At 42.2% G+C, this 17570-nt stretch overlaps 1 protein-coding gene across 8 annotated transcripts in view; it reads left to right on the forward strand.

Moving 5' to 3' along the window:
• Nucleotides 1-17570, forward strand: part of tdrd12 (tudor domain containing 12) — a 200053-nt gene that overhangs the window by 44818 nt on the left and 137665 nt on the right. For all 8 annotated transcript variants that reach the window (XM_063066982.1, XM_063066989.1, XM_063066990.1 and 5 more), the window contains 2 exons: nt 2030-2228; nt 2432-2594. In XM_063066982.1, coding sequence (XP_062923052.1) covers nt 2030-2228; nt 2432-2594 — 362 coding nt within the window. The remainder of the gene's footprint in view (nt 1-2029; nt 2229-2431; nt 2595-17570) is intronic.

Raw genomic sequence — 17570 nt, forward strand, 5'->3', positions numbered from 1 at the left:
CCATCATGAGGTTGAACATAGCGGTGGAATATACTTGCAAATTTCAAAGTAAATTTTTTAACCAAAGAAGTATATGTTCTGATATGCTCCTTTGAGATTCATTTTCTTGCAGGCATTTTTACAAAAAATATAACTGCAATAGAACTTATAAAAAGCTGTTCATGAAGACTGACAAGTAACCAATGTGTAAAAGAAGACAAGCTATACAAATAAAGAACAAAATTGCTGCTAATGGCTTGTAGCACCTCCTTGGATGTCCATTTTTGATCTGTTTTATTTGGCACAATTGTAGTGCCAAGTAGTACAGTAGTAACCCTTTTTAGCTGTGAACATTCTGGTTCATTGGGAAGTGCAGTAGGGTTTACTGGGAGCAGCCCAGCTGTGCATAAAAATAGAGAGGAGGTGTAATCTAACAAAGCCTGGCCATGCATCTCATTCTCAGTTTGAATGAAGGTTCTCCAAACTGAAGCATTAACATTTTCTCTTTCCATAGATGCTGCAAACTAGCTGATATTTTCCAGCATTTTTGCTTTTAGCTACATACTTGTCCAGGCAATTCCAAATGCATTCTTCTGCTACTAAGAAGGACAAAGGCAGCAGGCAGTTTGGGATGCCACCACCCATGGATTGGGTTTGAGTCATATACCATCTTGACGATCACTGTTTTATCATCATTGTGTCTAAGTCTCAAAATACCCTTTACAACAGAACAGGAAGGAGTACTGTCATCAGAAGGACTGCAGTGGTTCCAGACAGCATTTGTCAACACCATATTAGGCAATTAGAGATGATCAATAAATATTGCCATCAAAAATACAAATATCTTTTAAATCAATAAAGCACCCTTCTCAGCCGTTAAATGTCCCCATTATAAAGTGAGCCTGTTTGATTGCATGTATCCTTTCATGATTGCATGAAATCAAAAAGGCACAGCCTCGAATTAGAGAGATATTCATTTAGAGCAGAGATGAGGAGGAATTTCTTTAGCCAGAGGGTGGTCCACAGGCAACTGTGGAGGGCATGACACTGGATACATTCAAGGTGGAGATTGATAGGTTCTTGATTAGTCAGGGCGTGAAAGGTTATGGGGAGAAGGCAGGAGATTTGGGTTGAGGGAAGTGGATCTGTTATAATGATGGGCTGTATGGCCTAATTATGCTCCTATGTCTTATGGTCTTATGAGGACTGCATTGGATAGAGCAAAGGCATTTTGTCTGAATCTGAAGATTTCTTGCCCAAAACTAGTTGCATCTCTACACAAGATGCATCAACAAAGCTGCAGCACTGATATCTACCTATTAATGTAGAAAATTGATGTCTAGTATTTAAAAGACCAAGATAGAAGCATATCCTCCAAAGCAAGACACTGTTGTCATACGTAGGAGAAATTCAATTTGAGTACGTATTTATAGCTTTGGTCCAAACTAGATTTTAAAAAACTTGAATTTCTGATGTGAGAACAAATACTTTGATATCAAAACAATTTTGGTCAAGTGTGGATGGAATCAGCCGAAAAGCATTGGAAAACTCCACTGGCTGGAGTCAAATGCAGCATGGAGGATCATGATTGTGAATGAAAGTTTAAAACAGTAATGAATCCCAAGGACAGCAAAATGGCACAACACCAAATCCTCACACTGCCAGAGACCCAGGTTCTGGTCTGATCCCACCACCAATATCTTCAACAGTAAGGGCATGGCAATGAAATGCAGGCCCTGTTAGCACAATCCCACAAATGAACCAAGTGTTCTGCTGAGATCATCTGAATATGTCTATATTTTTGGCACAAAGATCATAGTTAAATATTAGCAAAATGTAGTTTCTTTGGGGTCAGGCCACAGCAAGATATCTGAATTATTATTTGTACTCAAGCCACCCATTTTAGGAGGCTGCTGATAGAACGCTGTTGTTCTATTTATTGTGGACAGTTTCAGATGTATCATGGTTGCTGGGAATTATTGACAAAGAACGTCCAAAATCTTGAACATTGAGTTTTTATTGATGACAATGTCCAACTTCCTTTCTGTAGGTGTGTATGAATGATGAATTAGTTGCAAAAATGTTTGCACGCTACATTTCGCCAAAGAATCAAAACCTTGTAAAAAGCCCAAATTCATCAACATTGTGCATGAAGAATGAATCACCAGTTAAGAAAACAGTTGTTCATAAAGCTTTAGCCCTTTGGTCTGAAATTTTAGAAATGTCGACAATAACAGAACAAAACCAAGGTAAGACACAGCTCTTGTTCAAATAATTATTCATAATTTCTGGAATGGGAGCAGAAAATTTTAAATAGTATGAAAATTAGAATGTCAGTTATTTCTAAAGCTGCAAATTGTACAAGCTAGGTTATCAAATTGTCTTCACTAGTCACTTGGCCCCTACTTATCAGCAGTACTCTGATACTTTGGATTTCCAAACTGTTCTGTAGGTTTTTCAGACCAGGAATCAGTTGTCCAGTGTTTAAAAGACGAAGATAAAAATGCATTCTCCAAATATGTCAGCAAGACACCCTCATCATTACATAGGAGAAATTCAGTAGAACCGCTCCAATCAATTTTTCTCTCAAAAATGCAGTCAGATGAAAATTCAAGGTATGTAATGTGTCTATATATTTATAAATATACGATTCCTTTTGTTGAAAAGGAATATTATACAATTTAAATTTGTATGTTGAATACTGCATGAAGTGTACACATTTCTTATACAATATAGCAAATCAGAAGTAGTAATAAGAATTGGAGATTAGCAATCAGCCTCTCACAACCACTCTCCATTTATTTGGATTATTTCTGACACTGTTCCCTCTAATCTGCATGGGTGTGCGGCCATGCAATAACTGAAATGCACCGGTGCACACAACCTTTGTTACTGTGCATCTGGAATAAAGACAGATGAGAAAAAGTTTATAAAATGTAAAAAGTTTTCTTTATTGTGTTGTATTTCATTATAACCCTCAATTATTATGTAAAATCAAAAGTAAGTGATTTTTCAGTTTTCATTCTAAATGTTTATAGTATGCATATTATAAAAAAACATTTAAAGTACCACTTTAAAAACATGTTTTTAAAAAAAATCCTGCTCGGAGCAATGGTTGGTCCGCGCAGTTCTTTTAAAAAAAAAAATTACAGGGAATGTTGATACTTGATTTGACACCTAACATTATGTACATTTCTCCATATTGTAGCCTTCATTCCATCTCCTTTAGTGTCTTCAGTTAACAAAAATCTCAATCAGTTGATGCAGAGTCATTCGACAGAAGTGGAAGGGTTGCAAGCTTAAGCCAATTTTTGTCATCCTGGAAAACCTTCGAGCCCCACTTCCAAATTATCTGGTTCTAATTCTTAGACTTCCTAGATAGTTTATCCCTGTCTATCCTGAGTTCTGCTTAGACTTTGGAAATTTTAATTGGACTGAACGCAACCCTTCTTTAGAAAAATTTCTTGAGAATCCTTCTGTCATTCTACTATGTCAAAGTAGGAAGTTCAGTCTAACATGCTTCATTAGATACAAAATCCTTCAATTTATTAGAAACATTTTTTTACTCGTATCTATCCTTCACAATTTAATGATTTAACTGGTGCAAGCTGCTTAAGGTATTTTTCCATAATATTTGTTGGATTGTCATTGTGATGGGCTCTGAATTTGGACAAATGTTATACACTTATTTGCACGTTTCCAAGTAGAGAGCCTGAAATGTTATACACAAATTTGCACGTACCCATGTAGAGAACCTAAACTTGTTGGTACTTGCACATAGCCATGTTGGCAGGTACATATAGAAATACCAGTATTTTCCCATAAAATCTAGCAAAATTGTCTGATTATCACTTCCCTATGTATAGCAATTTCTTTGTTTTAGGTCTATAATCTGAGTTAGGAATCCTTAAATTTAACACCTGCAAAACCTCTTGCTGTGCATCACAGTGGCATTATTATATTTCCTAATTGATATAGCCTCTATTCCCATCTTGGCACCATGCAGTTCCCATCTGCAACCCTGACGAGATCCTTTCTCTTCCCTCCTTTCTCCTGCATTCCCAAACTAGTGACCATAATGTCCTAGCTGCATGTGTATGTACATATTTGTATGCCGACCTCCACTCAGAGCTGTTGGCTATTAAAATGTTTCTGTTTTTCTGCTGTTAATAAAACTATCCTTTTCTTCTATAGCATCCTACAATTTAAAAATAGGCTACATTTCTGGAAAATACTTTATGAAGCAAAAAAGGCAGGGCAAATTGCAATACAGGTGTCCCCCGCTTTTCGAACATTCGCTTTACGAAACTTCACTGTGATGGAAGACCTACATTAGTTCCCTGTTTTCGCTAACAGAAGGTGTTTTCACTATTATGAAGAAAGGCAGTGCGCGGGGAAAATCAGCGCGCGAAAAAAATCAGCGCGTGTTTAAAAAAAAACAGCGTGCGATTAAAAAATCAGCGCGCGCCCCGAGCATTCTCGCCGGCATTGCTTAAACACGTGCCTGTGAGCAGCTGTCTACAAGGTGGGTTCCAAGGTATTGGAAAAGCCTAAAAGAGCTCGTAAGGGTGTTACACTTAGCGTAAAACTAGACATAATTAAGCGTTTTGATCGTGGTGAACGAAGTAAGGACAAAGTGAGTTTGGCTTGTGGAAGTTGACGAAGATGATGTTGAAGAGGTTTTGGAATCCCATGACCGAGAACTGATAGATGAAGAGCTGATGCAATTGGAAGAGGAAAGGATAACAATCGAAACCGAATTCAGTAGCGAAAGTGAAGTGGTCCAGGAACTGAACGTGAAGCAACTGCGTGAGATTTTCACTGCAATGATAATGTACGACTTTAATTCTGAAAGGGTACGTTGGTTTAGGGCATACAGTATTTGCAAGATGGTTTGAGTGCTTAGAAAGAACTGTATGATAGAAAAATGCGCGAGGCTCAGCAGTCAAGCAAGATTTCCACATCAGCCACAGCAGACGACGAACCTTGACCTTCAACATCGAGGCGGGCAGTCATAGGAGAAGATGACCTGCCTGCCCTAATGGAAACAGACGACGATGAGATGACACCCCAGTGTCCCACCACCCCAAACCCCGGGCCGCGGACAGATACCGATCCGCGAAGAATGCAGCGGTAGCCTAGAGGCACACAGCACATCTTTAAGAAAAAAGCCGAAATAAACATGCTAATTAATTAGGTGCCGCCCGACATGTAAATGTCGGCCCAGATCAGGGGTGATTGCCGGTTGCATCGCCTCTGATCTGGGCCGACAATTACGTGCCAGGCGGCACCTAATTAATTAGCATGTTTATTTCAGCCTTTTTCTTAAAGATGTGCTGTGTGCCTCCCGGCCACTGCTGCACCCCTGCATGCTTCGCGGATCAGTATCAGTTCTCTGCCCGGAGGGTGGGGGCCACTACACCACCCAAACTCGGACGACTCAGTCTAACATACCGTTATCAGGGTGCTCGGCAAGCTGTCTTCCGGATTCCCGTAAGTGATACTACACTGTACATACATTATTTCTACTTTATATAGGCTGTGTATTTTTATGTGTTATTTGGTATGATTTGGCAGCTTCATAGCTTAAAGGTTACTGTAGAGAGTGTTTCTGCCAACAGCGCTTGCGTGAGGTTTTCTGCTGAGAGTGCTTGCGTGAGATTTTCGCTACAGAGAACAGTGCCAGCAATGATTGTGGGAAAGTATTTCTACTTTATATAGGCTGTGTATTTATCATAGCATTCTTGCTTTTACGATATGTTACTGTTATTTTAGGTTTTATGTGTTATTTGGCAGGATTTGGTAGGTAATTTTTTGGGTCTGCGAACGCTCACAAAATTTTCCCATATAAGTAAATGGTAATTGCTTCTTCGCTTTACGACATTCCGGCTTACGAACCGTTTCATAGGAACGCTCTACCTTCAGATGGCGGGGGAAACCTGTATCAGCATTTTGGCACAGTGAGCCATTAAAACACACAGAGGATGCAGAGGGAGATCAAAAAGGCAAGGAAAGAGGACCGGGTAGAGACAACAGAGGCTTTTGGAGAAGAGAAGTTATAAGCCGTGTCTCCCCTCTCTTATCATGGGAAATGTGAGATCGCTGGGGAATAAAATGGACCAACTGACTGTGCTCGTCAGGAGTCAGAGAACATTTCGGGAGAGCAGTGTCATGTGCTTCAATGAGAAGTGGCTGCATGAGGACATACCCGATTAAAGCGTTTCCATAGAGGGCTTCCAGACCATTCGAGCTGACCGGAATTGCACTGAGAGCGGTAAGCATAAAGGAGGGGGGCTGGCGGTTCTGGTAAATAATAGATGGTGCAATCCTGGGCATATTACGATCAAGGAATGGGTTTGTAGCCCGGATATTGAACTTTTTGCTGTTGGACTCCGGCCATATTATTGCCAAGGGAAATCTCACATGCAATTGTGGTTGTTGTGTACATCCCTCCCTCTGCCAACCCGACGTCGGCGTGTAACATCATTTACATCGTCATAGCCAGATTACAAACCCAGCACCCGAGTGCCCTCATTACCATCTCGGGTGACTTCAGCCAGGTTACCATGGCTAGAACACTGCCCAACTTCACGCAGTATGTGAGCTGTACAACCAGAGGGAAGAGGACTCTGGATTCGATGTACGCTAACGTTAAGGAGGCATACAGCTCCTCTCCCCTCCCCCCACTGGGAAGGTCAGATCACAACCTGGTACGTCTAAAACCCTGCTACGTGCCTCTGGTGAAGAGTAAACCTGCAACCTCGAGGACAGTGAGAAAATGGTCGGAGGAGGCTTATGAGGCGCTCCAGGGTTGTTTTGAGGTGACAGTCTGGCTGGCACTCTGTGAGCCACATGGAGAGGATATTGATGGGCTCACAGAGTGCATCACTGATCACATCAACTTCTGTGTGGACTGCAATGTTCTGACAAGAACTGTCCTTCATTATTCAAATAACAAGCCATGGGTGACAAAGGACATTAAGGACATCCTGAACGCTAAAAAGAGGGCGTTTAGAGATGGAAATAGGGAGGAGCTGAGGGCAATACAGAGTGACCTGAAAGCCAGGATCAGGGAGGCTAAAGACAGGTACAGGAGGAAGCTTGAGTGGAAACTCCAGCAGAACAACATGAGAGAGGTCTGGAGGGGGATGAGGACCATCACTGGGTTCCGGCAAACTAGCAACAGAGGAGCGGAAGGCAGTGTGGACAGGGCCAATGAAGTTAACCTGTTCTTTAACAGATTTGACAGTGTGGCCCCTGTCCATCCCACACATGAGCCATTTGTTGTCGGCCCCCAACCAACACATATTCCACTCTCCACTCCTACCCCTCCTCACAGTCCCCCACCCTGCCCTCATGTCTATACCCCTTCCCCACACGAAACCACCACGGTGGGCTTCACAGCTCTACAGGTGAGAAGACAGCTGAAACGTCTCAACCCAAGCAAGGCTGCAGGACCAGATGGTGTCAGTACCAGGGTGCTCAAAGCCTGTGCCCCTCAGCTATGTGGAGTACTTCACCATGTATTCAACCTGAGCCTGAGGCTCTGGAGGGTTCCTGTATTGTGGAAGACGTCCTACGTCGTCCCTGTGCCGAAGACGCCGCGCCCCAGCAGCCTCAATGACTACAGACTGGTGGCATTGACCTCCCACATCATGAAGACCCTGGAGAGACTTGTTCTGGAGCTGCTCCGGCCTATGGTCAGGCCACACTTAGATCCCCTCCAGTTCGCCTACCAGCCTCGACTAGGAGTTGAGGATGTCATCGTCTTCCTGCTGAACCGTGTCTACGCCCACCTGGACAAGCCAGCGAGCACTGTGAGGGTCATGTCTTTTGACTTCTCCAGTGCGTTCAACACCATTGGACCTGCTCTGCTGGGGCAGAAGCTGACAGCGATGCAGGTGGATGCTTTCCTGGTGTCATGGATTCTTGATTACCTGACTGGCAGACCACAGTACGTGTGCTTGCAACACTGTGTGTCCGACAGAGTGATCAGCAGCACTGGGGCTCCACAGGGGACTGTCTTGTCTCCCTTTCTCTTCACCATTTACACCTCGGACTTCAGCTACTGCACAGAGTCTTGTCATCTTCAGAAGTTTTCTGATGACTCTGCCATACTTGGATGCATCAGCAAGGGAGATGAGGCTGAGTACAGGGCTACGGTAGGAAACTTTGTCACATGGTGTGAGCAGAAGTATCTGCAGCTTAATGTGAAAAAGACTAAGGAGCTGGTGGTAGACCTGAGGAGAGCTAAGGTACCGCTGACCCCTGTTTCCATCCAGGGGGTCAGTGTGGACATGGTGGAGGATTACAAATACCTGGGGATACAAATTGACAATAAACTGGACTGGTCAAAGAATACTGAGGCTGTCTACAAGAAGGGTCAGAGCCGTCGCTATTTCCTGAGGAGACTGAGGTCCTTTAACATCTGCCGGACGATGCTGAGGATGTTCTACGAGTCTGTGGTGGCCAGTGCTATCATGTTTGCTGTTGTGTGCTAGGGCAGCAGGCTGAGGGTGGCAGACACCAACAGAATCAACAAACTCATTCGTAAGGCCAGTGATGTTGTGGGGATGGAACTGGACTCTCTCACGGTGGTGTCTGAAAAGAGGATGCTGTCTAAGTTGCATGCCATCTTGGTCAATGTCTCCCATCCACTACATAATGTACTGGTTGGGCCCAGGAGTACATTCAGCCAGAGACTCATTCCACCGAGATGCAGCACTGAATGTCATTCCTGCCTGTGGCCATCAAACTTTACAACTCCTCCCTTGGAGGGCAGACATCCTGAGCCAATAGGCTGGTCCTGGACTTATTTCATAATTTACTGGCATAATTTACATATTACTATTCAACTATTTATGGTTCTATTACTATTTATTATTTATGGAGCAACTGTAACGAAAACCAATTTCCCCCGGGATTAATAAAGTATGACTATGACTATTTGCTATAGAAGAAATAGCTTTGTAAATGAAGAGGTATGCGCCAGTAAGAGTTAATGATGTAAAAGTTAGGATGAGTTATTTTTGTGAATATAATACAGTGTTGATAGTATTGCAGAAAGTTGCCAACTCCCGTATGCACTTGATGTTCTCAAGATATTTGCACCTGCATTCTGCAGTGCAGGAATGTGAAACTCATCTGACCACCTTTCTCTCGCACTCATCTGTGACATACTCTAACATTCCTGGAAAAAATGGTACACTACAAGGTTGGTAATTGTGTGGTGTAAATGTATTGTGTATCTGAGGAGCTAGCACAGTGGGAGAGTTGGGTTGCGTGAGTGATCTCATAGTTGAGTGGATCCAATCAGCTATGATCCAGTCTATTATCTCCATTTCTTTTCATTTTAACAAGGTAAATTATCAATTTTACTTCCCGTTTGGTCCTTTATATCCCATGGCTGCTCCCCTCAATAACAAGTATATAATTTTTGATATTGTTGGGGGAGAGTGGTGATCAAGCAGAGGAAAATCACAGCAGTCAGATCCCTGGTACTGAGTCTGGTTCTGTGACTCAGAAGAGAAGGGAGGAGAATAGGCGAACAATAATGTTAAGGGATTTACTGTTCAGGGGGACAGACAGGAGATTCTGTGGATGAGAACAAGATTCCCAACTGGTATGTTGCCCACCAGGTGCCAGGGTCAGCGATATCGAGGATCAAGTCCATATCATTCTTAAGCTGAGCAACCAGAGGTTATGGTCCACATCAGAACCAATGATATAAGCAGGAAGGGTGATAAGGTCCTTAAAATTGAGTTTGGGGAGTTAAGTGCCAAGTTAAAGTACAGGCCTTCCAGAGTGTTGACCTCCAGATTGGAATCCATGCCATATGTCAGTGAGGCCACAAATGGGAAGATAATGCAGTTTAACATATGGCTAAGGAGATCATGCAGGAGGGGTCACACAGGTTTTTATGTTATTAGGCTGTCTTCTAGGGAAGATGGGAACTATACAAATGAGACAGTTTGCACCTGAACTAGGGGGTGACCAGTATCCTCGCCAGCAGCCTGCTCAGGGCAGGCATGGAGTAGGAGGGTTTAAACTAGAGTTACAGGGGACAAGAACCAGAGTGGCCGAGGCAGGTGGGGTAAGTAGATATTAAATCAACATGTCAAGATGAGAATAGAAAGGCAGAGTATGGTTTGAGTTGCATAAGTTTCAATGCAAGGAGTATTGTAAATAAGATGAACTTGGAGCATGGGAAAGTGCATGAAACCTTGTTTTTTGTGGGATAATGAGGTTCCAGTTAAGAAGGAGCTCCATGTCAGATATAGGCAGTTAGGATTAAATGAGGCACCTGAGGAGTAGAAGAATAGCAAGAGAACACTTAAGAGGAAAATCAGGAAGCCTAAAAAAGTACATGAGTTTGGTCTGGCGGACAAGGTGAAGGAGAATTCCAGATATATTAAAAGCAAAGTGTAAAATTGCTCATCCTGAAGAATAGTGTGGTCATTTATGCTTGGAGCTAAAAGAGATGGGATCTTAAATGAATTTTTGCATCTGTATTTACTTGGGAGACAGATTACAGGATCTATAGAACTGAGGCAAAAGAGAAGTGAGATCATGATCTGTATCCAGATTACAAAAGATGTGGTGCTTGCTGTCTTGAGGCAAATTAGGCTGAATAAATCCCAGGGCTGACGAGGTGTCCCCTCAGACCCTGTGGAAGGCTAATGCAGAAATTGCGGGGGACCCTACCAGAGATACTGTATATAAAATGTCTTTAACCTCAAATGAGGTGATGGAGAGCAAATGTTGGACCGTTGTTCAAGAAAGACTCTAGAAGTAAGTCAGGAATTTATAATACGGTGAGTCTGACTTCTGTTATGGTTTAATTATTGAAAGGTATTGTAAGGGTCAGTATATACAAGTATTTTGATCGAGGGAGCCTGATTAGCGATAGTCAACATGGCTTTGTGCATGGTAGATAATGTATATCCATCCTTGGTTTTCTTGAGGAGGTTTTGAGAAAGGTTGATGAAGGAAAGGCAGTGGATGTTGCCTACATGAATTTTATCAATGACTTTGACAATGTCCTGCACAAGACCATAAGATATAGGAGCAGAATTAGGCGATTTGGCTCATCGAGTCTGCTGCGCCATTTTATCATGGCTCTCTCCCCATCCCAATCTCCTGTCTTCTCCCTGTAACCTTCCTTGACTAATCAAGAATCTATCAACCTCTGCCTTAAATATGCCGATGCTGAAAATCTGAGGAACACACACAAAAAGCTGCCTGGCCTGCTGAGTTCTTCCAGCAGTTTGTGTGCGTTCCTTAAATATACCAAATGATTTGGCCTCCACAGTTGTCTGTGGCAACAAATTTCACAGATTCACCTCTCTGGCGAAGGAAATTCCTCCTCGTCTTCATTCTAAATGGATGTCTTTCTATTCCAAGGCTGTGCTGTCTGCTCCTAGACTCCACCATCATAGGAAACACCCTCTTTATATTCACTCTATCAAGATCTTTCAGCATTTGATGGGTTTCAATGAGATCCCCCCTGTCATTCTTCTGAATTCCAGTGAGTGCAGGTCCAGAGACATCAAACGTCCTCATGTGATAAGCCTTCCAGTCCCAGAATCATTTCTGTGAACTTCTTTTGAACCCTCCCCATGTCAGCACATCCTTTCTTAAGAAGGGGCCCAGAATTTCTCACAGTACTCTAAGTGAGGCCTCACTAGTGTTTTTGAAAGCCCCAACGTTACCTCCTTGCTTTTATATTCCAGTCCTCTCGAAATGAATGCTAGCACTGCATTTGCCTTCCTCACCACAGATTCAGCCTGAAAATTAACCTTTAGGGAATCCTGAACAAGTTCTCCTGAGTCCCTTTGTACCTCCGATTTATGAATTTTCTCTCCATTCAGTTAATAATCTGTGCTTTTATTTTTTCTACCAAAGTGCATGACTGTACACTTCCTGACACTGTATTCCATCTGACACTTCTTTGCTCATTTTTCTGTATAAACCCTTCTGCAGCCTGCTTGCTTCTTCAACACTACCTGCCCCTCCACCTATCCTCGTATCATCTACAAAGCCATCAATTGCTTCATCCAAATCATTGACATATGTAATGCTCTGGTTAAGATTTCTACTGTTATGCTATGGATATTTCATTTTAGCAGGTCTGTAAAAGCTGTGTATACTACTGATAGACTGTTTGGTTTCGGCTAAAAGGGGCTATGATGTTCAACGTAGGAATTTTGTGTTGGTCAATTCAGGGTGGTGGAATTGGGAGAAGGTTCTAGAGAGAACTGGGCAGAGTGAGATTTGTGATGGACAGTGTGGTTCACGGGTCCTTTGTGGGGAGTTGCGGAGAGGACAGGAGGGAAGATGGCTGAGGATGCTATGGGAAGGAGCGTCCCCCTTGCACAGAGTGCTTTGTGCAGATGAATGTCTCCAAGGAGGAGGGCCAATACTCCCTAGAGAGCATCCTTTTATTTGAGATGGATTTCAAGCAACGTTTGGAATGTGGTGTGTGTTTTCACACAGACCATGGTTTCAGCATATGAGTAAAATGCTAACTTCAAGATAAGCTCCAACTTTATGTGCATATTTGGACTGGGTTAACTGAAAAGGGCCATTTTATTTTTTTCTTTTTCATACCAACTTCAATAAAGCTGAAATTTGTAAACGTACTTTCTTTACAATTTTATGCGGTGTACAATCTGTTATTTCTTGCCGACTGACAATTGTGTATGGGCAATATTTACACAGTATTTGCTCAAATCAAGGATTGTACACAACATCTACAGATTTTCTCAATTTTCCTTTCTCTATCCTGCTTGTTATTTGTTCAAAGAATTCCAACAGATTTGTCAAGGAAGATTTTACCCTGAAGAAACCATGTTGGCTGAGACCTATTTTATCATGTGCCTCCAACTACCCCAAAACCACATCCTTAATAATAATTGACTCCAACATCTTAACAGCCACTGTGGTCAAACTAATTGGCCTACAATTTCCTTTCTTCTGACTCTCTCCCTTCTTGAAGAGTGGAGTGATATTTGCAATTTTCTAGTCTTCCAGAACCATGCCAGAATATATTGATTCTTGAAAGATTTTTAATAATGTCTCCACAATCTGTTCAGCCACCCCTTTCAGAACCTTGGGGCGTAGTCCATCTGGTCCAGGTGATTTATCAAACTTCAGACCTTCCGGTTTCCCAACTACCTTCTCCCTAGTAATGGCAACATCAGTCACTTCTGCCCCCTGATACTCTTGAACTTTCATACTGTTAGTGTCTTCCATAGTGAAGACTGATGCAAAATACTACTTCAGTTCTCCTCCATTTCCTTGTCTCCCATTACTACATCTCTAGTGGTCTGATTTTTACTCTCACTTCTCTTCTACTCTTTATATATCTGAAGAAACCTTTGGTATCCTTTAATATAATTGGCTAGTTTACCTTCATATTCTATTTTTTCTCCCTTTATGACTTTTTAGTTGTCTCCTGTTGGTTTTTAAGAACTTCCTAATCTTCTAACATCCCACTAATTTTTCCTGTATTATATGTCCTCCTTTCGGCTTTTATGTTGACTTTGACTTCCCTTGTCAGCTGCAGTTGCATTTCCTTGCCTTTAGAATACTACTTCTTTGATATGTATCTCTCCTGCCTGGCAGGATGGTCCAGAAGGTTAAGTTGTTTGGCGTTCAGGATGAAGTAGTAGATTGGATTCAGCATTGGCTTAGTGGGAGAAGCCAGAGAGTGGTAGCAGATGGTTGTCTCTATGTCTGGCGGCCTGCGACTAGTGTTGTTCTGCAGGAATAGGTGCTGGGTCCATTGTTGTTTATCATCTATTAATGATTTCAATGACAATATAGTAAACTGGATCAGCAAATTTGTAAATTATACCAAGATGGGGGAAGTAGTGTACAGTGAAGAAGGCAATCAGAGCTTGCAGTGTGATCTAGACCTGCTGAAAAATTGTGCTGAAAAATGGCAGATGGAAGTTAATACAGACATGTGAGGTGTTGTGCTTTGGCAGGACAAACCCATGAATGGTAGGGAATTGGGGAGTGTGGTAGAACAAAGGGATCTGGGAATACAGATCCATAAATCCTTTAAAGTGGCGTCACAGGTAGATTAGGTTATAAAGAGACCTTTTGAAACATTGGCCTTCATAATTCAGAATATTGAGTACAGGAGTTGGGATGTTATTTTGAAGTTATACGAGACATTTGTGAAGCTGAATTTGAAGCACTGTGTGCAGTTCTGTTCACCAACCTTCAGCTTTGAAGAGTGCAGAGAAAATTTACAAGGATGTTGCTGAGACACGAGGACCTGAGTAATGGTGAATGGATGAATAATATCAAAGAAGATACTAAAAGCTTTTTCTTTTTAAAGTATATGAAAGGTAAAAGCGAGTCGAGGGTAGATATAGGACCAATACAAAATGACTGGAGGTATTGTAATGAGAGATGCAAAGATGGCAGTGGAAAATGTCTGCAGTATACCGGACATTCAAGAGTGTCAGGGAAGTAAAGTCTGTGCAGTGAAAATTATGACTTGAGAAGGTGCTCAGGAAACTTAATAGTCTGAGGGTGGATAAATCTCCTGGACCTGATAGAATGCACCCTCGGGTTCTGAAGGAAGTAGCTGGAGAGATTGCAGAGGCATTAACGATGATCTTTCAAGAATCAATAGATTCTGGCATTGTACCGGATGACTGGAAAATTGCAAAAATTACTCTGCCATTTAAGAAGGGTGGGAGGCAGCAGAAAGGAAACTTACAGACCTGTTAGCCTGACATCAGTGGTTTGGAAGTTGTTAGAATCAATTGTTAGGGATGAGATGACTGAGTACCTGGAGGCACATGACAAGACAGGCCAAAGCCAGCATGGTTTCCTGAAAGGAAAATCCTGCCTGACAAACCTACTGCAATTCTTAGAGGAAATTATAAGCAGGGTAGACAAAGGAGATGTAGTAGATGTGGTATACTTGGATTTTCAGAAGGCCTTTGACAAGGTGCCGCACATGAGGCTACTTAGCCAGATAAGAACCCATGGAATTACAGGGAAATTACTAGCATGGGTGGAGCATTGGCTGGTCGGCAGAAAACAGAGAGTGGGAATAAAGGGATCATATTCTGGCTGGCTGCCGGTTACCAGTGGAGTTCCACAGGGGTCGGTTGTTTACGATGTATGTCAGTGATTTGGACTATGAGATTAATGGATTTGTGACTAAATTTGCCAATGATACAAAGATAGGTGGAGGAGCAGGTAGTGTTGAGGAAACAGAGAGCCTGCAGAGAGACTTAGATAGTTGAGGGAATTAGGCAAAGAAGTGGCAAATGAAATACAATGTTGGAAAGTGTATGGTCATGCACTTTGGTGGAAGAAATAAATGGGCAGACTATTATTTAAATGGGAAGAGAATTCAAAATGCAGAGATGCAAAGGGACTTGGGAGTCATTGTGCAAAATATCTTAGAGGTTAACCTCCAGGTTGAGTTGGTTGTGAAGAAGGCAAATGCAATGTTGCCATTCATTTCTAGAGGTATAGAATATAAGAGCGTGGATGTAATGTTGAGGCTCTATAAGGCACTCATGAGACCACACTTGGAGTATTGTGTGCAGTTTTGGGCTCCTTATTTTAGAAAGGATATACTTGCATTGGAGAGGGTTTAGAGAAGATTCACGAGAATGATTCCAGGAATAAAAAAGTTACCATATGGGGAATGTCTGGCAGCTCTTGGGCTGTATTCCCTGGAGTTCAGGAGAATGAATGGGGATCTCACAGAAACATTCCGAATGTTTAAAGGCCTGAACAGATTAGATCTGGCAAAGTTAATACCATGGTAGGAGATTCTAGGACAAGAAAGCACGACTTCAGGATTGAAGGACATCCATTTAAATTTGTTGCCACGAGTGACTGTGGAGGCCAAGCCGTTGGTGTATTTAAGGCAGAGATGGATACAGTGGCATGCAAAAGTTTGGGCACCTCGGTCAAAATTTCTGTTACTGTGAATAGCTAATTGAGTAAAAGATGACCTGATTTCCAAAAGGCACAAAGTTAAAAATGACACATTTCTTTAATATTTTAAGCAAGATTACTTTTTTTCCCATCTTCTACAGTTTCAAAATAACAAAAAAGGAAAAGGGCCGGAAGCAAAAGTTTAGGCACCCTGCATGGTCAGTACTTAGTAACACCCTCTTTGGCAAGTATCACAGCTTGTAAACGCTTTCTGTAGCCAGCTAAGAGTCTTTCAATTCTTGTTTGGGGGATTTTCGCTCATTCTTCCTTGCAAAAGCCTTCTAGTTCTGTGGGATTCTTGGGTCGTCTTGCATGTACTGCTCTTTTGAGGTCAAGAAGTTCTATTTTAACTTCATCAGCCCACAGGACTTGTTTCCAAAATGAATCAGACTTGCTTAGATGTTCCTTTGAACCTTTTGAATAGAACTTTTTGGCTGCAATGAGCAAAGGTATGTTTGGAGAAAAAAGGGTGCAGAATTTCATGAAAAGAATTTCTCTCCAACTGTTAAGCACAGGGGTGGATCGATCATGCTTTGGGCTTGTGTTGCAGCCAGTGGCACGGGGAACATTTACTGGTAGAGGGAAGAATGAATTCAATTAAATACAGGTTTCCCCCGCCATCCGAAGGTAGAGCGTTCCTGTGAAACAATTCGTAAGCTGGAATGTTGTAAAGTGAAGAAGCAATTACCATTTATTTATATGGGAAAAATTTGTGACCGTTCGCAGACCCAAAAAATAACCTACCAAATCATGCTAAATAACACACAAAACCTAAAATAACAGTAACATGTAGTAAAAGCAGGAATTGTATGATAAGTACACAGTCTATATAAAGTAGAAATTCTTTTCTGCAATTATTGCACTGTCCACCGTAGCGAAAATCTCACGCAAGCGCTCTCGGCAGTAACACTCGGCGCAAGCGCTTTTGGCAGAAGCACTCTCTCCAGTAACCTTTAAGCTATGAAGCTGCCAAATCATTCCAAATAACACATAAAAATACACAGCCTGTATAAAGTAGAAATAATGTGTGTACAGTGTAGTATCACTTACTGGAATCGGGAAGACAACGAGCACACTGATGGTGTGTTAGGCTGAGTCGTCGGAGGCTGGGGTGGTGGGACACTGGGGTGTCATCTCATCATCATCATCTGTTTCCATCAGGGCAGGCAGGTCATCTTCTTCTATGCCTGCCTGCCTCGATGTCGGAGGTTGAGGTTTGTGGTCTGCTATGGCTGATGTGGAAGGCTTGAAAAATGACAGTATGCTTGACTGCTAGCCTCGTGCATTTTTCTATTGTACAGTTCTTTGTAAGCACTCAAACCATCCTGCAAATATGCCCTAAACCTACGTACCCTTTCAAAATTACAGTCGTACTTTTCTGCAATCATTGTTGTCAATTGCAGCGAAAATCTCACGCAGTTGCTTCACATTCAGTTCCTGGACGACTTCACTTTCGGTCTGTTCGCTACTGCATTCGGTTTCGATTGTTATCCTTTCCTCTTCCAATTGCATCAGCTCTTCATCTATCACTTCTTGGTCATGGCATGCCAAAACCTTTTCAACATCATATTCGTCAACTTCCTCAAGCCAAACTCACTTTGTCTTTACTTTGT

This window comes from Mobula hypostoma, chromosome 14 (assembly GCF_963921235.1).
Source record: "Mobula hypostoma chromosome 14, sMobHyp1.1, whole genome shotgun sequence".
NCBI lineage: Eukaryota > Metazoa > Chordata > Chondrichthyes > Myliobatiformes > Myliobatidae > Mobula > Mobula hypostoma.